The sequence below is a fragment of the Grampus griseus genome, assembly GCF_964374135.1.
Source record: "Grampus griseus genome assembly, chromosome: 7".
Classification (NCBI taxonomy): domain Eukaryota; kingdom Metazoa; phylum Chordata; class Mammalia; order Artiodactyla; family Delphinidae; genus Grampus; species Grampus griseus.
Window position 1 is genome coordinate 19,657,235 of NC_139001.1, and position 27,014 is coordinate 19,684,248.

The 27,014-nt window shown below is 51.4% G+C and overlaps 1 protein-coding gene and 1 pseudogene across 7 annotated transcripts in view; one reads left to right on the forward strand and one right to left on the reverse strand.

Annotated features, from left to right (window-relative positions):
- The window catches only part of TNS1 (tensin 1), a 197,724-nt gene extending 188,655 nt beyond the window's left edge, over positions 1-9,069 (forward strand). For all 6 annotated transcript variants that reach the window (XM_082658097.1, XM_082658098.1, XM_082658101.1 and 3 more), the window contains 3 exons: positions 38-106; positions 616-648; positions 4,201-9,069. In XM_082658097.1, the coding sequence (XP_082514223.1) occupies positions 38-106; positions 616-648; positions 4,201-4,345 (247 nt within the window). In that variant the 3' untranslated portion in view covers positions 4,346-9,069. The remainder of the gene's footprint in view (positions 1-37; positions 107-615; positions 649-4,200) is intronic.
- The window catches only part of LOC309824980 (potassium-transporting ATPase alpha chain 2-like), an 85,432-nt pseudogene continuing 66,177 nt past the window's right edge, over positions 7,760-27,014 (reverse strand). The window contains exon 3 of the transcript in view: positions 7,760-7,842. The product of the transcript in view is annotated as a potassium-transporting ATPase alpha chain 2-like (transcript). The remainder of the gene's footprint in view (positions 7,843-27,014) is intronic.

Sequence of the window (27,014 nt, forward strand, 5' to 3'; positions counted from 1 at the left end):
GCACTCATTCTCTGTTTATCTGATGTGTGTGCCACAGGCTCTTCTTCAGACGCCACTACCCCCTCAACACCATCACCTTCTGTGACCTGGATCCACAGGAGAGGAAGTAAGTCTCTTGTAGACACTTGCCTTCCCAGCCATCTTTCGAACACTGAAGTCTGTGTGTATGCATGTACGTGTGTGTGTATGCACTCCTGTGTGTGTGTATGCACTCCTGTGTGTGTGTATGCACTCCTGTGTGTGTGTATGCACTCCTGTGTTTGTGTGTGTGCATTCTTGGCTCAATTTGAAGATCTGCCCATGCCTGTGGGACCGTGAGTAGCTGTGTTGGCATCTTTTTGAGTTTTTCCCGCCACCAGTTTGAAGCCCCTCCCAGGGACCAAACGCCTGCTTCTACCCCTCTGACCCTGAAGCTGCTTCTCTCCACGTTGGGGAAAGCTCCTTGGAAGGCAGGCCGCAGTGCTCTCTCCGCTGTGAATGCCCTGAGGCATGGTCTTTGGAGGCTCCCGCCCCCCTGGCACAGGGGCTCTGCCTTCCCCAGGGGTCCAGGCACACCCGGGGCTGGGCTCTGAGGGAGAAGTGGTGGTTTACGCTGTGCCATCATTCTCTCCACAGGTGGATGAAGACGGAGGGAGGTTCCCCTGCTAAGTAAGTACGCTTCTCCCCACCCGCCTGGCTGGTCTTCATGCTCCTTGCCTGGGGCAGAGGTGGGTGCGGGAGTGGGTTTAGGATCCAGGAACAGGACGTAGGCAAAGGGCAGCTCTGGAGAAAAGCTTGCCCAGGCAGCCAGGTCTTTGGCCTTCTCCTGCCTCGAGGCCAAAGGCCCAGCCTCCAGTCTTGTCCCCTTCCCTCTCTCAGGACCAGACCCGCAGGGTCTGAGGAAGGGATCTGAAAGCTGAGAGTGTTATTGGAGGTGACGGCAGTGGGGCAGGGGTTGTTTAAATGATCTTTTCTGCCACAATCCTGGCATCCTTGATTCCCATTCCTGCTCTCTTGGCGGACTTCTGTGCATGACGTGGCTGGGCTTGACCTCCACGTCAGACCGCGGGTAGGTCTGAATTCCTTCCGAAATTCCACTGATGGCCCTGGGGTCCTTTGGTCAATTTTCCATCTATTTGGCATTTCGTAAGTGCTTCCAGGGAACTAACTCAGCCCTGGGAAAATTCAGACCAACCAGAGGGCTGATTCTGCCCTCGGGTGCCTGCTGGTAGCACAGTAGATAAGAGAAGTGTATGAGCAGGCTAAGGTGCTGCAGTGGTTTTCAAGCTGTGTTCCAAGGAACGCTAGGTTCCTCGGGTTGTAACTGAGCCGCTATGAGGGGAGGTACGATTTGCAGTTATTTGTCAGGATGAATCGGAGTTTTCTCAGTAAAACCAAAACAAAGTAGAGGAGTAACCTGGGTACTGACGCTGACAATAGGCTGTCACTATGGCCCATAATGCCACCTTTCACTTCGTTGGGCTCACCAGACAGCCCCATCTTTTCCTCACTGATTGACTTTATCATAGGTAAACGTTACGCTGTTGAATTGATCCATTTATTGCCGTAAGTACTGCTGTCACCTTTACATATCCAGACCTCATATAAGATTGGCTTTAGAAAAAGAAAACTTTCACTATTAAAAAGAAATCAAAACCACTGCTGATTTGGGAAGGTTTGGGGAAAGAACCCTTGTTTAAAAATAGACTTGGGGCTTCCCTGGTGGCACAGTGGTGGAGAGTCCGCCTGCCGATGCAGGGGACACGGGTTCGTGTCCTGGTCCGGGAAGATCCCACATGCCGCGGAGCGGCTGGGCCCGTGAGCCGTGGCCGCTGAGCCTGCGCGTCCGGAGCCTGTGCTCCGCAACGGGAGAGGCCACAACAGTGAGACGCCCGAGTACTGCAAAAAAAAAAAAATAGGTCTTATACGACAGGTAGAAATGGGTGTGGGAGCAGGAGAGAGCTGATTTCATGGGGATGGGGCTGGAGAGGCCACCAGATTGCAAGCTCCCTGAAGGTACGACTGTATCTGCCGTGTGGGAGGGGCTGATAGATATTTAGTAAGGAAATGAAAGGATGGAGGCAGGGAGGAGGAGAGCGAGGAGGAGGCCCAGTGAGGCCACTGTGGTCCAGATGCGTGGAACTGACCGGGGTCAGCACGATGAAAGCTCCTTCTGGGGGTGTCCGTGTAACTGCAAGTGGGGTCTGGCTGCTCCCCTTTCAAAAGCCAATACAGAGGCCAGGTTGGTGGAAAGGAAAGTTTGCTTCATTTTGGATGCCAGCAATCACGGGGGAGGGTGGATGCGGCCCCCACCCCACCCCCACTGACAACCAGGGGGCAAGAGCTTTTATAGACGGGAGGAGGGGGCTACATGCCCCCTTAACTGGCCATGATGTAGTTAATTTCTTCCACCTGGTGGGAGTTTCAGTATCTACAAGACAGCTCACAGGATATGTCTCAGGATATTATCTATAGGCCTTGAGAAGGAACTAAAGGTCCTTAACTATGCTTAGTGACTAAACTACTATTATTTAGTCTTGTCGGACTGGTTTCCTTTGTTTCTGCATTTTCTCTGATTAAACTTATTCTCTGGCTAAAGTTTTTCCACAGACAAAAGGCAGGCAGAAGACATGGGGGGCAAGGACCATAGGGTCCTGCTCTGTTTCATCCGGAGGGGCCTTGTGGGATGGAGGAGACCTCTCCTGGCTCAAGGTCACATAAAGAGTTAGCAGCTCAGCTGAAAAGAGGCCCCCGTGTGCAGTCCTCTCAAAGCTTATCTCAGCCTCCCCTGGGGCTCATGGGGTCACTGGGCTCTCCAAGTCCCTGCCGCCAGCCAGGAGGCCAGAGGTCTGCGTTTGAAGGGTCTTGTCTTACTCACCACCCGGCCCTCCGAGGGGGAGATGCATCCGGGACAGAAGCGGGCTGGTCCCAGGCCTGGAAATTCATCCTTGAGGAGTAGCTTTTGTGCTGTGCTTCCTTCTGACTCGCCCTTGTGGGGGCCCAGGAGAGCTCAGGGCTGGACGAGGGTGAGGCAGGCGAGATGCCTCAGGCCCCCAGTTTAAGGAGGTGCTCGCTCTGGGTGCTTGTAAGCGCTCCTCTCTGCCCTTGGGGGCCGAGGTTTCTTGCCGCATCCATTCCCCCAAGCAGAGGAAGGACTTGGGCTACTGTTGAGTTGGCCCTGAGGCCCACAGAGCTGAAATAAACATGAAGGGAGGGCAGGCGGGCAGTGTTCAGGCCTGAGAGGTGGGCCGGTTCTCCATCCTGGCCTGGAGAGGGGGCTCCGGGGGGGTGATCCACGGGCCCAGGCTTCCCCACCACTTGGGTAGACTGTTACCCTAGGCCTCTGACCTGATTGTCCCCAGCCCCTGAAACACATTTGGGTACAGCAAAACTGTGGGGAGCCCTGTTTGTGTGTGTGTGTGGGGGGGCGGTAAGCCAGTCCCAACTCTGCTAATTTTAGCTGCTGTGGTCCGTCCAGTCCTGGGAGAGGGGTTTCCATCGGAATCTCCAGCTGTCCCGATTTTCCCATCCAGCAATGTGCTGGCTGGGAGGGGACCTGAGCTCACATTCTGTTCTTCCGCGCTCGTATTTTTAACTCTGTTTTGCACAGAGAGAACGCTCAGTCACTCCAGTCCTGGTATGAGGAGTGGGGTTTGCGGGGGAACAGGTGTGGGGTCCCCCTCCCCCTCCCATTCTCTGGAGAAGTGTGTGTGCATGTGTGTGTGTAGTGGGGGACGGTGGCCCCTCGTCCTTTGGTCTCTGACCTTCTGTGGTGTCCGAGGCAGGCGGGCCCTTTGACAGGCAGACGGCACTTTGCTTATGTGTTGTGTGTAAGAACATTCGGCTAGGGGTGTGGCAGGGATGGGCTGAGAGAAGCTGGTCTAGGAATGTCCCATTTTATTTTTGGTCTCATCCTCCCCCTCTTACTGTCGGGTCTTGTCACTCACCTCCAGCACCTCTTCCCCCTGCTCCCCGCCCACAAAGGGGAATTTCTGCTGACCCTGAACAAGTGACGTGCTGTCTCCAGGCGTTGGTTTTCTTGTTGGTGAAGGAGAGGAAGGATTCTCTCGCATGCTCCACCCTCAGTGCCCAGTGCTCAGGGAGGTGGGGAAAGATGGGGAAGGGAGCAAAGATGAGCTTGCTTTCCTGGGCGCCTCCCCCAGGCCTGGGGTTCCTCCTGACCCCCCCCCCCCACCTGTCACCCATCTCCCGCCCCTGCAGGCTCTTCGGCTTTGTGGCCCGGAAACAGGGCAGCACCACGGACAACGCCTGCCACCTCTTTGCTGAGCTTGACCCCAACCAGCCGGCCTCCGCCATCGTCAACTTTGTCTCCAAGGTCATGCTGAGTGCCGGCCAGAAGAGATGAACTCCCCCCTCCCCTTGCCCGGGGCCGGGGCAGTGGGGATGGGTATGTGGGGAAGGGACCTGTGCATCCTGACCATCCTTGAATCCAGAAGGAGGAATTTGGGCCAATTTTGGAGAAGGAGAGAAGAAAGTGTCATGTGGGGAGAGGGAAGTGAATTGAGCGGGGAGGGGGAGAGAGAGAGAAAGAAGGAAGAAGATGGAGGAGAATAACTCGGATTCCCCCGGGGAGATGGATACTGCAAAACCCCCAGAGCCTCCCAAACTAACCAGGTCCACCTAACTCCCCCTTCACCCTCCGAGAGGGTGGAACTCCTCAAGAGAGGCAGAATGAACCTCTCTGGAGATCCACATTTTGGGGGGAAATGGAAAAGCTCTTTCTTCCTAACCCAACTGCTTTGCAAGGAGAAGAAATCCTATCAAGAGAATCTTTTTCTGTCCACCTCTAGGGTAGATCACCAAACCAAAAAGAGCCACCATGAGACATCCAGTGGCGGAACTTTTGCTTTTGAAAGTATCTCGGACCTGAGGCCCCTAAGGTCTCTTTGCTCTGCCTCTGATGTACAGTTTGTGGGTGTCTTTATGGGGTGTATATATGGCCACACCCACATCCTCACACACTGATTTCTGTTTGCCTCTCAGCTTGAAGTAGAAACAGGTATACTTGTCCGTGTCCCCTGTGTTTGCACACACAAGTGCATACTGTCCAAAGAAAGTTAGAGTCGGGGGTGACAGGGCAGCAGGGAGTGGGCATAAGCCCCCTTCCCCAGGAACACCCAGGATTGTGGGTAATGGACGCTCTCTTGGTCCCTGCACCTGCTCTAACAGCCTTGGGTGCCGCCAACCCCTTCTCCTCGACGGAGACCCCCACGGAGTGGGTCTGGCCACGCTGCAACGTTACCCCTGATCTGCCTCCACCAGGAAGCTGGAGCATTGGTTTGAGGAGATGGGGACTTGTGCGTCCGGAGCTCTGGGGAAGAGATCCCTCAGGAAGGGAGGCTGCTGAGCTCTAGGCACCTTCCCCGAGGCGTGTGGCCCAGCCTCGGGGTGGGCAGGTGGCTCCCGCCAGCTCCCAGCCCTCAGCCCCTTCTTGGGTTTCGTGCCCCAGACCAGCCTTTCTCAGACTTGCTTATGTGCATGTTGCCTTTTTGGGTGCTGGTGATTGAGCCTTCCCGCTCTGCCCTGCCCTGTTCTGTCCTGCAGGGTCCCCACGTGGGGGCTCATCCTGGGAACCTGCTTCTATAAGCCCTGCTCCGCAAGGCCCAGGAGAGACCCCTGCAGTTCCTGTGCTCCCTCTGCAAGGGATCGGGGGTCTGACTTTTGCTGGACCGCCCAGGGGAGCTGGTCAGCTCTGGGGGAGGCTGCCTGCACACCACATGGCCTGCCTGCGATACCAAAGCCTTGCCCTTCCCCCTTCTGCCTTGGTTTCCCCCCAGAGCCCAGCTGCCGCGGAGCAGAGGGCAGAAGGCGCACATTTAGGCCGAAGGGCTGAGAGTCCAGCTGGGCGCCTGGGCGCTCCCTGACCACCACCCAAGTGCTCTAAGCCAGACGGGAAATCCAGCAGGACTCCATCCCTGAGTAGCTTCTTAAGCCTCTGGGTTCCCTAGAGAGAGGCATTGTACTGATATATAAATATATATAATATATATGTGAGACATACTGACAGAATCTGTAAGCTAATGAAATATAAGAAAAGGTTAAAAAAAAAAGAATAGGTAAATTGACAAGAAGTATTTATTATTTCCCCATCTAGCTTTATTGCCTCCCTGGCATAATCCAGTCCCCATCCCTCTCTGTACCTATAAGTGAAGCCTGAAAGGTAGGGGCCTTTATCCTTGGAGCAATCAGGGGTCTCCTTGCCCTGGCCTTGGCCTTCCCTAGACTCTGACTAGGGCTCAGTGGGGAGGGGGTGCACATGTTCCATTCCCTTCACCCCCCTTATTTTTGGCAAGCTGGGCCCGGCTGTCAGCTCCCAGAGATGAGGGCTCAGCAGCCCACCTCCCTGCAGGCCCGAGCGGGTGTGTGAGCCTGCAGGGGACACGGGTGTGTGTGGTGGGTGTGGGTGACGTGTGCGTCTTGTATTTTTTTTTCTCTTCCAAGAAGCTGTATCTGTGTGGATGTTCTGTTTCAGGGAGTTGGAAAGGAGAGCGTCTGAAGATGGTGGGGAGTAGCCCCCTGCTTCCCAAAGATTGAAACCTTGTTCTTGGTGACCAAGACTCCCCCAAAGGACTCTTCCTTCTGAGGCTTTCAAGCCAGACACCGCGGTTTCCCCTCTCTCATCCCCTACCTAACCCCAACTCTCTTCCCAGACAGAAGAGGATATTCCGCCTCTTCCTTTGTAAATATCTTGATCTCCCACTGGACAGCCCGGGAACTCTCTCCTCCTGGTCTGCACGGCCGGGAGGAACATCAGACCCTTCATGTGAGTCTGGGGTCAGCCTTCACACGTGCTTTCCCACCGCCCACCAGCAGCCCACCCCACTCAGGCCTGAGCCGTGTGTGACTCTGGGAAGGACTCGAGATGCTGGGGAGCTGATCAACTCCCCCGACCCAACATCCTTCTGGAAAGAGTCAGTTTCCGAGAGTGTGGCCTGTCCAGAAGAACGATGGGGAAGGGTACCCCGATCTCCACCGTGGTCTCACCTTTGGGTCAGACACTGCTTGGGATAACCCTCCCGTGTCTCACAGGTTAGGCCCGTGCACCTTGCACACGTGCGCGCACACACACACACAACCACAGCACTGCAGTACGTTCTTGCCAAAGATTTCCTTTAAAAGAAAGCACTTTTAATAATTATTGTTGTTATTGTGAGAATGTTTATCCTTGTTTCTCCCCATCCCTTTCCCCAACCTTTTTTGCTGTTGTTTATTGTTGAATCTGTTTGTCAGCCAGGAGAGTGCCGTCTGGTCTTGAAAGTGGGCTCGGGAGTGGGGGATGGGAAAGGGTCTGGGAGGAGTTGGCAAGAGAGCGCCGGAGGCTGGAGAGGCCTGGTCAGCTCGTGATGCAGGGATGCAGACCCCAGGCAAGCTCAGGCCCCAGCCCCAGGCCCAGCCTGTGTCTTGCTGTGCATCCAGGCCTCTGAGGCAGCCGAGGCCTTACCGGAGCTGCCCTGTACGGTGTCTGGAGGAAACAGGGGGCAGGGAAGTGACAGCCCTCCAATTCAGCAGGGAGAGAGGCCCAGCAAGGTCCCCGTGGCCCTTCCCAGATGGAGCGAGAGGGGAGGACTGAGCATGGGAATAGTGGAAAGGTGAGCCCAGAGGGGAAATGGGGAGGAAGGGAACAGTTGGATGGAGTTCCAGGGCTGAGCGGATGCCTCTGCCCTGCGATCATGGTGTTCTGGCTCCCTCCTCCAGCCAGGTGTTCCAGGGACAGAGACATTGCGTCCTAGGCTTGGGAAAGGCCCTTTGACCCAGGTCCTCATCGGAGCCTCTTCCGCAGCAGCTCCAAATGCTTGCGGACTGCCAGGATGCGTTCTTCCCTGGCAGGGTTTTGAGGGATCCCTGGGTGTGTCAGAGACAGGCAGGATAGGGGTGGGGGGACCTGGTGGCTCTGTGATCGTAAGAGGGAGCCCGAGGGGCACGTGCGATTCTCTGTAAAGGGGCTCCCGAGGGAGATGAGCCGAACATCTTTCTGCCCACTCGGGTGGGCCGAGCAGAGGTTGGGCAGGCCCCTGGTGCCACCCAGGGGTCTGTGGACGAGTCTGTGTGTGGAACAGTGTCCGTGGCCCCCTCCCTGGGACGTTCGTTCATCACCCCCGCCTCCCGGCTCTTCTCCCCTGCTTTGGTCTTTCCCAGCTTCAGGATCTGGATCTGGGGGGGGATCAAGGAGGCCGATGCCCTTTCCGAGGGCTGCCTCCTGCCCCTACATCTCCCCATCCTCGGGATCCTTGGAGATGCTGGGGGCAGAGTCCTGGGGCTACTCTTCACCCGGGTCGAGGCCCCGGAATCCCGAGACTGGAGTGCCCTGGCCAGTGGTAACACAGAACGTGTGCGCGCGCGTGTGCAAGTGTGGGTGTATGTGTGTGCGTTTTTTGCTTGTCTCTTTAGGGAACTTAGGAGTCGGGTCGGAGGTGGTTGGCAATGGGATGTCAAGTTCACTATCACCCAGCGGCGGAAGGAATCAGGAGGCAGGGCTCGTAGGGCCCCTGATTGGGGGAATCTCAGTGTCGGTGAGGGTGGGATCAACCACACGGGGTGGCGCTCCTCTGTCCTCAGATGTTGAAGTGTTGGAGGACCTCTGTTTATTTCCCACGCTTGGACTTTTCCCAGCTGCGAGGTAATTGTAGAGGGATAGCCCACTTTTGTTTCTAACAGTTTTCCACAGCTTGACACTCTCCTGCGTGTCCACGTGTGGCTCATGTGTGTGACAGGGCACATCTGTGCGTGCATGCTGTGTTTCCCCACCTTTCCCCTCTCTGACGTGTCATTCAAAACAAATGTAAGAAACTCCTCACTCCATCCCCTCCTGCCTCCCAGACCCTACGCAGGAAAAACCGAGTAACCCAGCATCCTCCAGATGCCCTGGCTGTGTATTTATATAGATGGAAATATACTTTCTATTTTGTATCATCGTGCCTATAATCTCTGTCACCTTGTATAAACCCTGATGTATGCTACTTACCCTGGATATGAATGTATTGTACACTGATGCTGTCCCACTCCTGTACAGCTGCTTTGTTTCTTTGCAATCCATGGTATGGCTTTATAAATGATAAAGTGAAAGAAAAATCTGTGCCGTTAACTAGCTGTGTTGTTTGGAAAGGGGATATGTCAGGTCTCCAGTGGGTAAAAAGGGGCCTCACCCAGGCTCCGGATATGTGGTGGGCTTCAGGGATGCCGGTGGCAGACGACTCACCCCAAATCCTCCCAGGGCTTCCCTACCATCCGGGTCTTGGGTCTGCTTACAATGAGTTTTTCATCTGGACTGTTTTAGCTAGAAGACAAACTCACATCAAAATGGTTTAAGGAGGGCCTTCCCTGGTGGCGCAGTGGTTGAGAGTCCGCCTGCCGATGCAGGGAACACGGGTTCGTGCCCTGGTCCAGGAAGATCCCACATGCCGCGGAACGGCTGGGCCCGTGAGCCATGGCCGCTGAGCCTGCGCGTCCGGAGCCTGTGCTCCGCAACGGGAGAAGCCACAACAGTGAGAGGCCCGCGTACCGCAAAAATAAATAAATAAATAAAATGGTTTATGGAAAAAAAAAAGGAATTTGGTGGCACACATAACCAAGAAGTCCAAGCACAGCTGGTTCCGGGGCTCAAATGGCAGAATCAGGAATTTGTCTCCATTACTTGGTTCTGAGTTGGCTTCATTCTCAGGCAAGCTCTATCCCAGGAGTGGTACCACCGGATGCTCCAGGATATGGCCACTCGAGGCTCCAGGCTTTCATCCTACCAGTAAAAAGAGAGCTCTTTTCTCCCAGTGCTTTCGACAAAAACCTGGGACGAATGCTCATTGGCTCTGATAGACCCTGCTGGGGTCATATGACTAATTCTGAACCAACCGCTCCATCTGGATCTGGGTCACATGACTGCCTCTGGAGCCTTCTGAACCACGGGGACTGAGAACGGGGCAGTGGCTGATCCCTAGAAGGGTGAGATTTATCAGAGGAAGGGGGAATGGAGGCTGCCAGGCAAAACCAGTGGCTGCCCATCAGATGGCAGGTGTGTATCTCACTGGGACACCAGGCCCAGTGGTCCTAAGTAAACTCTTGTCAATTCAGAAAGTCTGAGGTGAAGCATGCTAGCACAGTACGGTGTTCCTTGGGAGATCTCAAATACTCATATGACAGCTGCAGTTCCTCATAGAGCTGATCTGAGCTCGGATGAGCTGATTTGGGAGAGTGTGTGTTGAGACCCACATGCGGCCAGCACAGTGAGTGCCGTGACACGTGGCAGTCTTCTCAAACTGTGTGGTCTCAGGATTCCTTTACAGTCTTAAAAATATTGAGGACCCCAAAGAGCTTTTGTTCACCTGGATTATCTCTTTCCATATTTACCATATTATAAATTAAAGCTGAGAACATTTAAAAAAATGTTCACTAATTCACTTCCGCAACAATGTTAAACTCACTACATTAACATAAATAGCTTTTTAATGAAAACTTACATTTTCTAAAACAAAAAGGATTGGATGAGAAGGGTAACACTCTTTTGCAGTTTTGAAAAGCCCCTTTCACGCCTGGCTTAACAGAAGCCAGCTGGATTCTCCTGTCTGCTCCTGCATTCCCTTTGTTGTGATATCACACATATGTACCTCTGGAAAACTCCACCATACACTCGTGGGAAAATGAGAGTGAAAAAGACAAATAACAGCTTAGTATTATTAAGAAATTAGTTTCGATAGTGGTTACTTTACACAACCTCTGAAAGGGTCTCAGGGATCTCTGAGGCCCCAGGCTATACTTTGGGAACTGCTGCTCTGAGGGACAAAGACACGTGGAGCATGGACACCCTGCCTGTGATGGTGGATTAACATGTACTGCACCTCTACCGTGTGCTAGGCTTCGTCCTGCCTAATCTTCCCAATGAACCCCTGAGGCAGGTGTTGTTATACCCAAGTGACAGACAAGGAAACTGAGGTCGTGAGAGGCCACATAGCTTCTCACTGGCAGAGATGATGCTTCTCACTACTAGTGACAGCTGGCATTTAGCGCACCTGCTAAGTGCCAGGGCTGGCACTGAGCACGTATGTGTATTTTCTCATGCGCACACACCCAGTGAGATAAGGGCTGTGTCCCTGTCTTCATTTTATAGAGAAGGAAACAGATTCAAAGGGGTTCAGAGAATGCCCGAAATCACAAAGTTACCAAGGGGCAGAGCCAGGCTATGAACCCAGGCGAGCTGACTTCCCAGCTCATGCCTCTTCCTCTGCTCTCAGGGTTTGCACCAGGAGGGAAAGACAGACTGATGAGTGACGGGCAGGCAGGAGAGCAAACTGACGGCATTGGTCAGACAGGGATTCTAGGCCTGGGCAGTGGTGCTGGCTTGCCGGGGAGTGGCCCAGGGCTCCTGCTGCGCGATGGGGGAGGGCACAACCAGCTGTGGAGCGATGTGGCTACCTGAGGCTGGGCCTGGCACAGGGGATGAGAGAGCTAGGTCTGTGCGCTGGGCTGATCTAGCCTGGCTTTGAGGGAACTAAACAGCGAGGCAGGGTGGGGGCCAGCTGTGCTCCCAGTGCCCAGAGGAAGAGGAAATGGGCTGGAGCTGCAGCAGGAGGGGCAGGGAGGTGAGCGCTCATGACCCATCTCAGTACACTGAAGACCCAAAGGACCTTTTCATTTCTTGTAAAGTGTTTGGTCCAGGCACCGTCAGCATCGCCTCGGTGGAGAGCTTATTAGAAAGGCAGGATCTCTGGTCCCACCTCAGACCTGCAGGTCAGAATCTGCATGTTAACAAGACCCCCAGGAAACTGCACAGGCACTGAAGTCCGAGCAGCCCGGGCGGGTCTCACACAACTGGGACTTGACCCCAGGGCTTGCCTCAGCACCTCCTGGAAGGTCAGGACTGAAGCGCTCTTGTCTGGGTCTACACTGGGGGAGAGCGGTGGGGCCCGCCCTGCGGCTGGGGTTCTGGAGTCTCTGCGGAGACTGGGGCCAGGTAGGGGTGAGGCCTGGCCCTGGCGAGCAGGAACTCCTGTTGCAGCAGTTGGACATGCAGGGTGTGAGCAGAGTCACACCCGGGAAGAGGCGGGAACGTCAGCTGAGGAGAGGGCAGGAGGGGCATAGGGGTGGGGCTGGGGGCCGTAGGTGAGGCGTCTCACACTCAGTCTCAGACTTGGCTGAAAAGTACCGAAGCCCGGGTCCCACCCAGAGGTTCCGAGTGAATTGGTCTGAGGACCAGCTGGGGCGCTGGGGTTTTTCGTCTCTCCCCAGGGATTGTACAGGCAGCCAGGGCACAGAAGCACTCCTTAAATGGACTCTTCCGTGGCAGGTGTGTGTGTACCGGAGACGGAGAGGGAGGAGAGCAGAGTGTGGAGAAGTCCCCCCGGATTGGCTTGGGCTTCCCCACGGCCAGCCCTTCCCCACGTCCCTCCTTCTTGGGCCGGGAGAATGCTGTCCAAATGTCCGTCCCCTGCACCCAGGCCGGGCTCTACCCAGCCGCCCTAAGGGCCAGTCTTTCTAGGGGGCGTGCCCTCTAGGGCCTATAGACAGACAATGGTGCGAAGGGAAGGGCCTGGAGAACCTAACTCCAGGGGCTCTGGAATGCCTCCTTACCGGTGTTAGGTCAAAGTCTGCCTCCTTCTATGAAAGAACTGGATTTTCCTCATTAGTTGGTGAAAATGACTATTAGTCTTAGCAGTTTCCAAGCAGTTCAAAATAGGGAAAGGATACGGCCGCTTACACAAACACTGACAGGTAAGTGTAGGAACACACACACACATACACACACACACACACACAGGAGACCTGGCCCCTTGGGCCGTGCTGAGTCTCCACTCCTTCCTCCTTCCTGCCAACATTCTGTTCAGGCCCAGGGGTGGGGTACCAGGCCAGCAGGGGGACAGGGCTGCCCCACAGTGTGCCGACCCCTGACTGAGCTAATTAGCAGAGCTGCATGATCAGAGGGGGGAGAGAGCACCCCCATGAGTTCTGGGGATCAGACCCACTGGGAGGCCTGGTGCACACGGCACATGGCACATGAGCAAGCTGCAGTCGGTGCAGAAGGGCCCGGGAGACCTCGGCTTGGAGAATAGATGGTGCTGGGAGGATGGGATGCTGGCTGTCCAATGTGCGATGGCCTCTCTTGGACGAGAGAGTCAGCCCTCTCTGGGTGTCACACTGTCATAGGTGAGGGCCACAGGGAAGTCAGGAGAGAGGACTGCTAGTAATGAAAGGGATGCTTTGGGAAGGGTGAGTTCCCCGTCCCTGCGGATGTTGGAGCCAGGACTGCAGAAGGCCCCTCCCAGCCTCCATCCTGGGCGCGGCTGCATGCGCGGCCTAGGAGAGCCCCTCTTCCGGCCAGAGCCGGGAGTGCAGACATGGCTGGGCCCATCCTCCAGGTGCCCTCCCTCAGAGCCTGCTGGCCTCAGAGGCAGGCTTGGCTGGGTGTGGTTCTGGCTTTGCTGGGATCTCAGGAAAGTTGTTTCCCTCTCTGGGCCGAGTTTTCGCATCTGTAAAATGGGCTAACACCCACCCTGGAGGGCCGGTGTGAAGATTGAGACCACATGGCACGGAGCATGGCCCTTAGTCTACTACTGGGCTGTCGGCCCTGGAGGAGTATGTATTTCCCCCTTTTCTTGTGCCTCTTGCCTCCTCCACTCCATTTTCTTGGGCCTCTGGGGAGACTTGGCAGCAGAGAGGACTTGTAGCTGAAAGCCTCCCGAACGATATTGATCTCGCCGGCTCCCGACTCCAGACCACGGTGCTTGGGGATGGTGGTACAGCCGCCTCCACGGCTCCAGCTTTTATGGGGTTTAAAGATCATCTCTGGTCATCGAGACAGGATGTCCAGGTTCTGGGTCCCTCCTCTCAGTCTCTGCTCCATTCCCTGACTGGTCCTGGGAAACCTCACATTCCAGGGTAAGGTCCTGGGAAAGTAGGGGGTGCCCTACTTTCAGGTCACCAGCCCCCGGCCCACCTCCAGCACCACATCCTGCCTGAGCAGAATCTGACCTGACAGCACCACGGCCCTCCCTCAGGGGACTCGGACTGGTTGGGGATATCAGGAGTGGGGGCACGTGGGGCAGGGGTCCTTGAGGAGGGCAGGAGATCACCAGGAGAAATGAGGAAAACATCACAGCCATGGAGACCTTGAGTAAGTCAATCACTCCGTCAATTAATTAATTCTCCAGGTATTTATTGAGCATCTACTATGGGAGGTACTGAGCAATCTGGGTGTTTGTTCATCTTGCAGCATCCCAGTCTAAGGGCAGTGGGGAAGGGGGGTGGGCAGGGAAAACCTATGAAGAAATGTCAAATTTATCATCACAATGTGATAAATGCCCTGGGCAAAAGGTACACCATGCAGCAAGAATTTGTAAATGGACCTGGATGGTCTGCAGAGAGCAAAGAAAATGTCCCTGAGGAAGTGACACTTTCTGAATGTTAAGGTCCAAAGGGTGAACAGAAGAGGATCTGGGCAAAGTGGGGGAGCAAGGTGCTTCAGGCCGAGGGAATAGCACATGCCAAGGTCTAGGGGCAGGAGAGGCGTTTGGGTCTGAGCCCTTCTACCTCCCCTGGGTAGCACTTGTTTTTTTGCAGGGGGGGTGGGTAGCACTTTTGACAGTGTCACTTGACACTCCTTTGGAGGCCAGGTAGAAAAGTGGTTACGTGCACAGGCTGTGGTGTCAGACTGCCTGGGTTCAAATTCTAGCTCCATCCCTACTAGCTGTGTGACCTTGGCCATGTTCCTTGCCCTTGTTGTTTCCACACCTGTAAATGTGAGATGGTAGTAGAGGTACCTGACTCAGGGGGCTGTGGTAAGAAATGGGAGTCTGCACTTGTACAAGCAGCTTGAGACAGCGCTCGGCCACTAGCAGATGCTCATACGTTAGCCGGGTTTGCCACTTATGCATTTAATATTTCCCCCCTCCCTCCCTCAACTATAAAGTCCCTAAGAGCAAGGACCCAGGTCTGTATCTGAAGCCCCAGCACAGTGTCCTGCATGTTGGAGGCCCTCTATCAATGTTGGTGGAAGGAATGAGGTAACGGCAAGGTCAGTGTAGCCCCTGGAGCTGGGGGTTGGGGGGTGGGAAGGGTGAGTTAGGCGGGGCTTATTCGGTCATGTGAAGCATCTGGTGTTTGCTGTAAAAGCAGGGGAGGTTTTTGAAGGTTCTGCATCAAGGGGGTGGTGGGATCAGGCTGGCATTTTGCAAAGATGACTGGGCTGTTTCAACATCTATTGAACCCCAACTATATGCTAGATGCTGTATTAGGTGTTGTATTAAATGTTATCTCATTTATTTGTTGATAAAATGACCCTGGGAAATAGGTGTACAGCTAAGGAAATTAAAGCTTAGAAAGATTAAGTAGTTTGCCCAAGATGTCATAGCTGGAAAATTCTACATAAATGGACTTAAGATCTCTTTAGTTCTGTATTATTTAGCATATTGGTTCAGCTTCTATAACAAGAGATTTCAAATGACCAAACACTTAAATGTGATAGAAGTTGGGACGAAGTGAGAGAGTGGCATGGACATATATACACTGCCCAATGTAAAATAGATAGCTAGTGGGCAGCAGCCGCATAGCACAGGGAGATCAGCTCGGTGCTTTGTGACCGCCTGGAGGGGTGGGCTAGGGAGGGTGGGAGGGAGATGCAAGAGGGAGGGGATATGGGGATATATGTATATGTATAGCTGATTCACTTTGTTATACAGCAGAAACTAACACACCATTGTAAAGCAGTTATTCTCCAATAAAGATGTTGAAAAAAAAAAGTTTGGATGGGAAGGTAGAGGCCGGGAAAGAAGGCAATTTGCCCTGGAAATCTAAAGCCCCCTGGGGGTGGCCTTTCAGGAGAAGCTGCCTGATACCTAGGCAGCAGCAGCAGCAGGTGTCAGTTGGGGAAAGAGAAGCCTGCTCTCAATGACACGCCTTCAGTGACTAAAGCCTGCGAACTCTATCCCACGTGGAGATAAGAGAGGTGAGAACCAGCTGAGCTGCAGTGTTAGCCTTTGCGTGGGCTCCGGGTGGCATTACAGCCATCTCACTCACTTCCTCTGCTCGACTTCCTGCTCCAGGAGCTTGCCCACCCAGCCTCTAATAACCCCAAGTCCTGGACTGCTGTTGAGGGGATTGGCTGGGCCAGGTAAACAGGCAGGGAGGGAACAGACGCAAACACCAGAGGAGGGTGCTGGGCGCTCCTCTGGACTCGACACAGGGGGCAGCCCGCGGAGGCTCTTCCCATCTGTCTGGCTCCTTCACTTTTCCCTTCCTATCTGCACTTTCCTTCTTCCTTCCCTGTTTTCTGTCCCGGCCTGTCCTGTCTCCCAGCGGCCCCTCCCAGTCGAGCCACCAGTAGACAGGGCTTTGGCTGTAGCTGCTGCAGGTGGTTCCTCTTGGGGGATGGAGACCAGGGGGAACTTCCCTTCCCAGGGGCCTCGGGGGACATGAGGGGCCTAGGCTTGGGCTGGGGAGAGCTGAGGGAGGACTTTGGAAAGTCCAGCCAGGGTTAGGATTCTCCAATCTGCGTGTTTTCTCCTCCAGCCTTATGTCCACACTGGGGATGGCTTCTCAGAGCAGTAGTGGGCCTAAGGCTCCCTCCAGTGGCCAACAGGGGCACTGCAGGCACTCGAGGCCCCTTCTGGAAGAGGTCACAGTGCGCAGCTGGCTGAGCCAACTTCCAAGGCCTAAGGGATGCGGTGGGTTGAGAGCTGGAAGCTGAGAGTCATCGGGCACTTAGAAGCAGGCTGTTTATTGAAAACTCCAGGGGAGTGGCGGGAACGGAGAGCTGGTGGCCTCTGTTCCCAGCATCAGTTACCCCTCCCGGCAGACTGGAGCTGGTCCCGAGCTTCTCCATGGCTTACCTGGGGGCAGGGCTGGAGACCACGCAGGTGGTCAGAGGTGGCAGGATCCAGTGAGGCCCTGGTCCCAGGGGGTGGCCGGTGGAAGGGGCACTGGATTAGCAGCCAGGAGATTTGGGTAGACTAGGGGCTGGCCAAGAGAACTCCCCTCTCAAAGCCTCGGTGCCCTCTTCTTGAACTGGGCCTCTGGGACAAGTGATGTCTCTAGGTGTCTCCTCACAGCCCTGCATGGTCCATCCCTGTGTTCTTACTCCCTGGGTCTGCAAGGCCCATCTGTCCACCCCCCTGCAGCCGGCCTGAAGTGCACCCTCTCCGTCAAGCTGGCAAGCAGACGAGTGTCTCTCCCAGGCCAACGATGCAGCTTTCTGTCCCCTTTGGCCTTTAGAATGATCTGACACTGGATATTTTCTTCTGCTCACCCTCGTGTCCCCTCCTTCTGCGCGAGCGCACTTCTGGAGAGCCCAGCGCTTACGAAGACAGAAAACAGCTGCTTCCCGTCCTCAGGGTTCTGGGTCTGAGAACCAGGCATGAGGCATCTGCATCCCCTGGACTTGGTTAGTTTACTTCCTTCTTCTTCACAGTCAATGACCTCCATGAAGAGAGTGAGAATAAGCATCTATATTTCTCTTCAGCACTCTCAGGCCTCCGATCTCACCACAGTGCCCCAGGTCTTTAGGACAGAGGAGCTGAATCTGATGGAAAAGAAAAATAAATGGATGAGTGAATAAACCTGTTTTCCCCAAAAAGGAGAGATGGTGGGTGCCTTTGCCCATGCAGGACCAAAGCTCTGATAAACCAGCTGAGAAGCAAAGATGAGAAAACTTCTCCTTTCACTGGCGTGTGAAGCATGGAGGAAGAACGCATGGTTGGGGAGGAGCAGCCCTCAGGTCCTTGCAATTGGAGGCCGAGTTGCAGCTTATGATCCCCAGGTCAGTTTGCCCTCTCTGTGCCTCAGTTTCCTTGCCTATAAAATGGGACGGTAATTGACAAAATGATGTGCATATTCATGATTATATATGTAGAGTGTCTAGCCCTGTGCTCATGTGGAATACTGGGAGTGAAGTAACGTTTATTGACTGCCTACGATACGTCAGGTCCTATGGGAGATGCACAGATCTCAGTTCACAGATGAGCAAACTAAGACTCAGAGAAGGTGACAATTGAATTCATGAGAACCTACGCCTATCAGCTTCTAAAGACTGTGGGTCTATCTAGAAAGGTGTAGATGTGGAGGGGGCAGGAGCCCACCGAGGGTAGGGTCCTGAGAAGGCGGAAGCCCTTGTGAGATCAGAGAAGAGCCAGAGGGAGGGAGGGAAGGAGGGAGGGAGGGAGGGAGGGAGAAGGGAGACAGCAAGTATAGAGCTTACAGAGGAGACTCAGGGCTCATGTGACCTGGTGACCATCTCATCTCACTGTGCCCTTTGCAAGCAAGACAGCCGAGCTCAGAGAGGGGAAGCGACTTTCCACAGGTCACTTGATATCTTAGAGCCTGGCTGGTCCAAAGAGCCAGTGATAGAGATCCTAGAACAGTCAGCAAGAGGCTGGTAAGGCCAGACAGTTTCTAGGATGCATTTGGGAAGAATCCAGGCCTGGCCATGGGTGGCACGGGGAAGCAGGCCCACGGAGGGAGTGGGGACACCCTCAAAGCGGGGGTGGGGTGGTGGGAAGCCTCCTGTCCAGCCGGAGCCAGGAGAGCCCCGAGACAGCACTGAGGGGGAGGGGTCACCTCCCCCGACTCTGGAGAAGCTCCTGGACTCAGTAGGAGAGAACCAACCTCATGGGAATGCAGGGAAGGTGAAGCCACAGAGAGGCAGCTCAAGCCCAGGGACGTCACAGTTTACTGTCTGAATCAGCCCAACGTCCAGCTGTGGCCACTGAGGCCAGTCGCCTGGTTCAGAATTCTCTCCCTTTTTAGAAGAGGAAAGTGGGCATTCGGCCTCCCTGCTGCCTCTGCCCTGGTCCTGGGGAAGAGGTTGGTTTTAAGAATGGGGGCTGTAGAGCAGGGGTTCCCAACCCCCGGGCCGCGGACCGGTGCTGGTCCGCGGCCTGTTAGGAACCGGGCCGCGCAGCAGGAGGTGAGCGGCAGGCGAGCGAGTGAAGCTTCCTCTGCCGCTGCCCATCGCTCCCATTACCGCCTGAGCCATCCCCACCCCCGCCACCCCCGGTCCATGGAAAAATTGTCTTCCACGAAACGAAACCGGTCCCTGGTGCCAAAAAGTTTGGGGACGGCGGCTGCAGAGGAATTTGAAAGGGGATGTCGCCCCCTGGTGGCCCGTGGCAGTGGTACTGCGAGCCGAGGCTGGAAGGCCAGAGGAGGTGCCCCCGGGCAGCCAGAGCTGACTTGATGAAATACTTTTGAGCTCCTCCTAGTGTCAGGCTCCCTTTGTGAGTGAGGTCCAGGAGCAGGGCGCATGGGGGATAGAGGGGTGGCTTTCAATACACCACCAAACGTAAAATACGTAGCTAGTGGGAAGCAGCCGCATAGCACAGGGAGATCAGCTCGGTGCTTTGTGACCACCTAGAGGGGTGGGATAGGGAGGGTGGGAGGGAGGGAGACGCAAGAGGGAAGAGATATGGGAACATGTGTATATGTATAACTGACTCACTTTGTTATACAGCAGAAACTAACACACCATTGTAAAGCAATTATACTCCAATAAAGATGTTAAAAAAAAGAATCAATGTAGTGAGTGTGGTTTTCTCTGGAGATGCTTTGGGGCTATAGCAGGCACAGTACAGTAGTGGCGGCGGTGGGTACAGAGGCACAGAAGGATGCGTACTGAGCTCCTAGCATGAACCGGGCCCTGTGCTAGCCACTGAGGATGCAGAGATGAACAGGACCTGCTCCTTGCCCTCCATGGTCTACGCAGGACTCAGATGAGAGACCAGGTGACGAGGACACAGCCATCCCAGGATGGAGACACACAGTGGCAGGGGCGCAGCCATTTCTCCTGTGGAGGAGTTTCTGGCCTCTCTCCTCACCCCTCAGTCTTTTTCATGTCAGGACAAGTGACTCGTCGGGTTGGGAGTTTGTGAGGAGAAATTGAGCAGGTTGTCCAGCTCCTTCTGCTTGCCTTCTCTCCCTCCGAGCCAGCATGTCCTCAGGGCATTTGCACTCCAGTCTCTTCCCTCACTGGCGAGGGCCCTGTCCTGTGCAGGGGCCTGTGGCTGTTTAGCACTGCTCATGTCCAGGACAGGAGGCTCTAGTTTTTGTTGTTGTTGTTGTTTTGTTTTTGCGGTATGCGGGCCTCTCACTGTTGTGGCCTCCGGACGCTCAGGCTCAGCGGCCATGGCTCACGGGCACTGCCGCTCCGTGGCATGTGGGATCCTCCCGGACCGGGGCACGAACCCGTGTCCCCTGCATCGTCAGGCGGACTCCCAACCACTGCACCACCAGGTGAAGCCCCCGAGGCTCTAGTTTTGAGTGATATATGAACAGTTATTGTGGCCATGAATCTAAAGTCACGTTCTTCAGTCAGCTCTGTCACTAACATTTTGATTTTCATCTTCAGGACTTTTGGCCAATCTCTCAGTAGCTTCTGAATTCAGGTGTGGGGAGAGGATGTTATTTGTTGATTCTCTAAAGCAGTCATTCTCAACCAGGTGTGGTTTCGCCTGCCCAGGTGACACTTATCATAACTGCGGGGTGGGGGAGTGGTGCTCTTGGCACATACTAGAGGCTGGGGATGCTAAAAAAAAAATGTCCTAAGATACCCAAGACTGCCCCTCACAACAAGAATTATCTAACCCAAACTGTCAAGAGTTCTGAGGTTGATAAACCTTCACCTGAAGCATAGAGAAATTAAAACAGAAATGTCTAATTCAGCCTTGTGGAGGAAGGTGTGTGACGTAGGAGTTTAAAGAAGGCTTCTGGAAGGAGGTAATACCTGGTTTGGGTTTTGATATATAAGTTGGAGATTTCCATGCAGACGAAGAGTATAGAGGGGGGACAGGTGGAAATATCCAGACAGCAGGAAGAGCGTGCACAGGCATGAGGGTGAAAGGCCATGGTTCCTGTGGTTGAGCATGTTTGGGGCAGGGGTTGTGAACAGGGAGTGTAGGCTGTGGAGGTGGGCAGGGCCAAGCAAACTTTGCTACAGAGTACGTTTTTGTAAAGTATAGACAAGCATAAAATACATTCAGAAAAGAGCACAAATGCAAGTGTATGTAATGTAGAGCTCAATGAATCATTAAGTATATGGTGTTGTTTCCAGTTCTGGGCTACTACGAATAAAGCTCTATATACATCTTTGTACATGTCTCTTGATGTTCACTCTTATGAATTTCTTTCTGGGTGTAAATCTAGGAATGGAATGGCAGGGTCAAGGGGTATTCATATGTTCAACTTCAGTCGATATTGTCAAGTGATTTTCCAAAGCTCTGTAGGAATCTACACTCCTGCCAATAGTGAAAGAGAATTCCCATTGTTCTCCATCTCCATCAACACCTAACATCAGCAGTTTCTTAAATTTTAGCACTTCTGGGGTATGTGTAATGGCAGGCATTTGGTGTATTTTTTAAAAATAAGGTTTATTGATTATATAATTTGTATAACAGTAAAATTCACCATTTTAGGTCTACAGGTCTATGAATTTTCACTAACCTATATGTTTTTGTAATGAAAATATATAATATTTCCTCACCCCCAAAGTTCCCTTGCTCCTCTTTGTAGTCAATCCTCTCCTGTCATCCCCAGTCCCTAGAAACCAACTGATCTGTTTTCTGTCTTTATAGTTGTGCCTTTTCTGGAATGCTGTGTATATGGAATCATAGATTATGACTACTTTCTTATAGCAATATGTTTTTGACATTCATCTGACGTATTGCATGGATGAGCAGATGGCTAATTTCAAAAGCAAGATGGAAACTACGGGAAAATCAAATGGAAATGCTAGAAATAGAAAATATGGTAACAGAAATGAAGAATGTCTTTCATAGTTAATTATCAGAGAAATGCAAATCAAAACTACAATGAGGTATCACCTCACGCCAGTCAGAATGGCCATCATTAAAAGTCCACAAACAATAAATGCTGGAGAGGGTGTTGAGAAAAGGGAACCCTCCTACACTGTTGGTGGAAATGTAAATCGGTGCAGCCGCTATGCAAAACATTCTGGAAGTTCCTTAAAAAACTAAAAATAGAGTTACATATGATCCAGCAATCCCACTCCTGGGTACATATCCAGACAAAACTGTAACTAGAAAAGATTCATGCACCCCAGTGTTCATAGTAGCACTATTTACAATAGCCAAGACATGGAAGCAACCTAAATGTCCATCGACAGATGAATAGGTAAAGAAGATGTGGTATATGGATACAATGGAATACTAGTCAGCCATAAACTAGAATGAAATAATGCCAGCAGCAACATGGATGGACCTAGAGATTATCATACTAAGTGAAGTTAAGTCAGACAGAGAAAGACAAATATATGTTATCGCTTATATGTGGAATCTGAAATATGATACAAATGAACTTATTTACAAAACAGAAACAGATTCACAGACATAGAAAACAAATTTATAGTTACCAAAGGGGAAAGGGATGGGAGGGATAAATTAGGAGTTTGGGATTAACAGATATACACTATTCTATATAAAATAGATAAAAAACAAGGTCCTACTGTAGAGCACAGGGAACTATATTCAATATTTTGTAATAACCTATAATGGAAATAAATATGAAAAAGAATATGTATATTTCACTTTGCTGTACACAAGGAACTAACACAGCATTGTAAATCAACTATACTTCAAATAAAAAAATGTAAAAAAAAAAGAAATGAAGAATGCCTTTGATGGGTTCATCTCTCATCTCTTTCTTTTCTTCTGTGTCATAATTTTCAGCATAAAGAGTGGGAAGAGACACAAACAAGAAAAAAATGTGATGATAGGTTCCTTGGTTGTTTGTGTTTCTTAGAACACCATTGTCTTTTTCTGAGTTCAAAGCAAGATCTGGTTCACATGGAAGGTGTGGCCTCTCATGGCTGTCAGTGTCCTGCTTACCCAGTCGTAGATATAACATGCTTACCTCGTACTCACTTTTGGTCTTGCTGGATTCCCACGCATAGTGCATCCACTGGATTCTATGCTTGTGGGACATTGCCAACAGCTGTATGTGTGTGGGCAGCAAGGAATAGGGGACAAGCTTGTTGCTGAGTCTTCTATGCTCCATGGGCCCATTTGACTTGACTTACAAAACACAAGTTCAAAGATACACTCATTGAGAATGGCATGATGTTGACAGCAGAACATTAATACAAGAATGGGGCCCTCCTGAGGGCAGGGCCCTCACAGCTGTATGGACCCTGGAGCCCTGCTCCATCCTTCCTTATCCCAGCCCTTCATCCAGATGGAACTTTAACTTTGTTTCTTCTTTTTTTTTAAACTGATGTATAGATAATTTACAATATTGTGTTAGTTTCAGGTCTATAGCATAGTGATTCAGTTATTTTTTTCAGATCGTATTTCGTTATAGGTTATTACAAGATATTGAATGTAATTCCTCGTGCTATATAGTAAATCCTTGTTGCTTATTTATTTTATGTATAGTCGTGTGTATCTGTTAATCCCATACTCCTAATTTGTCCCTCCATCCCTCTCCCCTTTGGTAACCATAAATTTGTTTTCTATATCTTTTTTTTTTTTTTTTTGTGGTACGCAGGCCTCTCACTGTTGTGGCCTCTCCTGTTGTGGAGCACAGGCTACGGACGCGCAGGCTCAGTGGCCATGGCTCACGGGCCCAGCCACTCCGCGGCATGTGGGATCTTCCCGGACCGGGTCACGAACCCATGTCCCCTGCATTGGCAGGCAGACTCTCAACCACTGCGCCACCAGGGAAGACCTGTTTTCTATATCTTTTAACTTCCTGTTTTTAAGTTTTGTTTGTTTGTGATTTCCTCTCCCATGCTATAATCCTGTTTCTTGATTATCAGTTTAAGAGATTATCCAGTCTTTTTCTGCTATGAAAGATGACTGCTAACTCATATAATTCCAGTTCCTACCAAATCGTTACTTTTAGTTCCTCTTTTGTTTATTTTGAAAACTTATATAAATAAAATGCTTCCTTATTTCTTGGTACATTAGTTATAAAAATGTATCTTGATTCCCCAGTTTTGTAAATTGAGGATATTTGGGACCATTTCCTTCACCTATTTTCACTGTTTGCATGTGTGCTTTTACTTACCGTATCTGTTAGAGTGAGTGCAACACGAACGAAACAAATATGTCTCAAGGCCAATAAAGGTTTATTTACTGTTCATGTAATGGCACTGGAAGATGAATAGGTTGGCAGGTCATTTGTTGATTTAGTCTGATGGAAACCTTATGAATTCAACGACAAATCAATGTGGTTTCCATGGTAATAATCAGGTTTTAAGCCAGCTGGAAAGAATAAAGAATGTGGGCAAGAGTACATGGGGGATGTTTATGGACCAGGCACAGAAGTGGCAGGTGTTATTTCATTCACATTCCATTGGCTAGAACTCTGTCATATGGGCACACTTTACTGCAAGGGACTTTGGGAAATGTATTCTACTTAGGTGCCCAGGAAGAAGAGGAAATCAGAATGATTCATTTTGATTAATAACTAGTGGTCTTTGTATATTGTCAAGTTCTGAGTCTGCATTTTCTCTTTCAGCAATTTATTTCTGTGTTAAATCTAAAAGCTGAAAATCAACATCTCGCTTTTACACGAACACAGCTGTGTGGTCAGGATTATGGTGCAGGACAAAATCCATTCTAGATAGTCTGACGGAGAAGAAATTTATTAAATGGATTTCAACATTATCAGGAGGGCTGAAAAAAACAGATGCAAGCTTAAGATTTCAGGAACTGCTTCAGAAATAGTCCCCAAGAGACCTGTGACTCTTGCGGAGTCAGGGAGCTGCCATCTCCAGAGCCACGCTGGTCGGGTCTGTGAACAGGTTGCTGCCTTAATGAAGGAGCTACCACTGCGGGCTCTAGAACCACACAGAGCTGCTCTGACTTGACGAGCAGAATGACCTCAGCACTCTTGAGCTTGTGGCTGGACATTCAGACTTCTGTTAATGCTGCCACGGAAACACCAGTACCTCCATGGCTGTGGGTACTGGCAGGAAATAGCACAAGCAGAAAAACCCCACCTCTGCTTTCAAACAGCTTGAGTGCCTCTGACTGACAGAGTGTAAATCACATCTAAAACTCTAGCTGCAAGGGAGCCTGGGAAACGTAGCGCTCAGTTGTCCAGCCTCTGCCGCACAGAAACACACACCAGATGAGGGGGCGGGGAATGGAGGCTGAGCACCAACCCACCCCATCCGTCAAATTCCATCCCTTTACTAATCATCATCTTTTACCCATACTTAAATTTACAAACAACTTCTATAGGAACAACGTTCCCCCTCTGAATATAATACAATCATTTCTTATGAACCAAAATGTATTCATGGTCTCCTACAAGGCTGATGGGACACCCAAAGTTGCATTAGTTATTTCATGCACCACTTGGTGATGAGCTTTCTCCCTCTTGTTTAATTACAATGACATCTGGAGATTTTGTAGCCCATGGACTAAAGGATGAAATTAACCCCCCAAACACATTCTATAAAAAATGGTGGGGAAAAATAGGAAATTATGATTGCTATTTTTAAGTAACAAAGAAAGCAAGAGAACTTGGGTGGCTTTTATAGCCCTCCTATCTGCAACTGGTCATGAGATTGTAGTGTCATTTGGGTATTGCCCTGGTGGAGTGACCCCAAACTATTCCTGAGGGCTCTGAGTCTTTGATGGTCTTCTTCCTATTGGGTTGCTAGAATGTTCCAGTTATTTGCCACTGAACATGGCCATATTTGGAGAGGCTCCAGAGGATCGCTTAGATTCTTGACATATTTTCCCTGCTGCCACACAGGGAACTTTATTCCTGTGATGCAACCTCATTCCCCCTTTGCCTTATTCTTATGCCTTTGCCTGTTGATTTAATGGCATAAAAAAGACCCAGATGGCTAGGAAACAATTTCCTATTCCTATGTTTAGTGGATCCATTTTTGGTTTCCTAGGGGACGATTTTTTCCTTTGGGTACTTAGATGTCTACATCAGCTTAGCCCAAGGAATGGGAAAAATTGTCTGTAAGGGCCCTTTAGGGTTAATATTTCTATTTCTATTCCTTAGTTCCTCCATATGTGTATTTCTGGCTATAAGCACAACAGTCTCCTATCTTAACCCCAGTTCTGAGCACATACTGCGACCTGCAAATGACATCCCACACTCATAAGGTGTTGACTCCAAGCTAAAGTTGTAATGAAATCTTCAACACGTTAGTCGGCTGTTCTATTACTCCAGCTTCTGTGGGTGATGAGATCCATGATAAGTCTAGTGTATCCTTTGGAAATAAGCCTTTTATCCATTGATCTAAAATGACTTTCCTGGACAGAAACAATGTTGAGAGGAAGAAACAATGGTGTTGCTGGCAGAGGAACAACAGGCAGAGAAGACAAATCCATATTCCAGGAAGTCTCTACTCCAGTAAGGACAAATCACTTCCCCTTCCACGATGGAAAGTGTCTGATAGGGTGGCGAACTATTGCACTGGGTGCTCAGTATGCCTCTCTGCTATTGCATACTCAGAATAATCTCAGGGAAGGGAAATCTGGGCCCTTGCATGAAGTCCACCTCTGCTATCATGGCCACTTTGTTCATGAACCCATTGAATAAACACTGGGCTGTCTGGGTAGAGAGGCCAGCTGATATCTGTTGAATAGGTCATCTTGTCCACCCAATCATCAGAAGCCTTGTCTGCAGAGAATGCATTTGGTAAGTTTGGTAGGCAGAACGACGCCCTGAAGATGTCCGTATCCTAATCTTTAGAATCGTAAATGTGCTACCCTACAGGGCAAAAGAGACTTTGCTGACGTGATTAAGTTAAAGGTCAGAGCTAGATTATCCTGGATTATCTGGGTGGGTCTAACAGGAAGGGGCGGGAGGTTGAGAGTCAGAGAAGGAGATGTGAGTATGAAGCAGACGTCAGAGTGATGGGATTGCATGAGCCAAGGAACACAGGTGGCCTCGAGAAGCTGGAAAACTGGAAAAGGCAAGAACCGATTCTCTCCTAGAGCCTCCAGAAGGAACAGAGACCCACCAGCACTTTGATTTTAGCTCAGTGTGACTCATTTCAGATTTCCGAATTGTAAGATAATAAACTTGTGTTGCTTTAAACCATGAAGTGTGTAGTA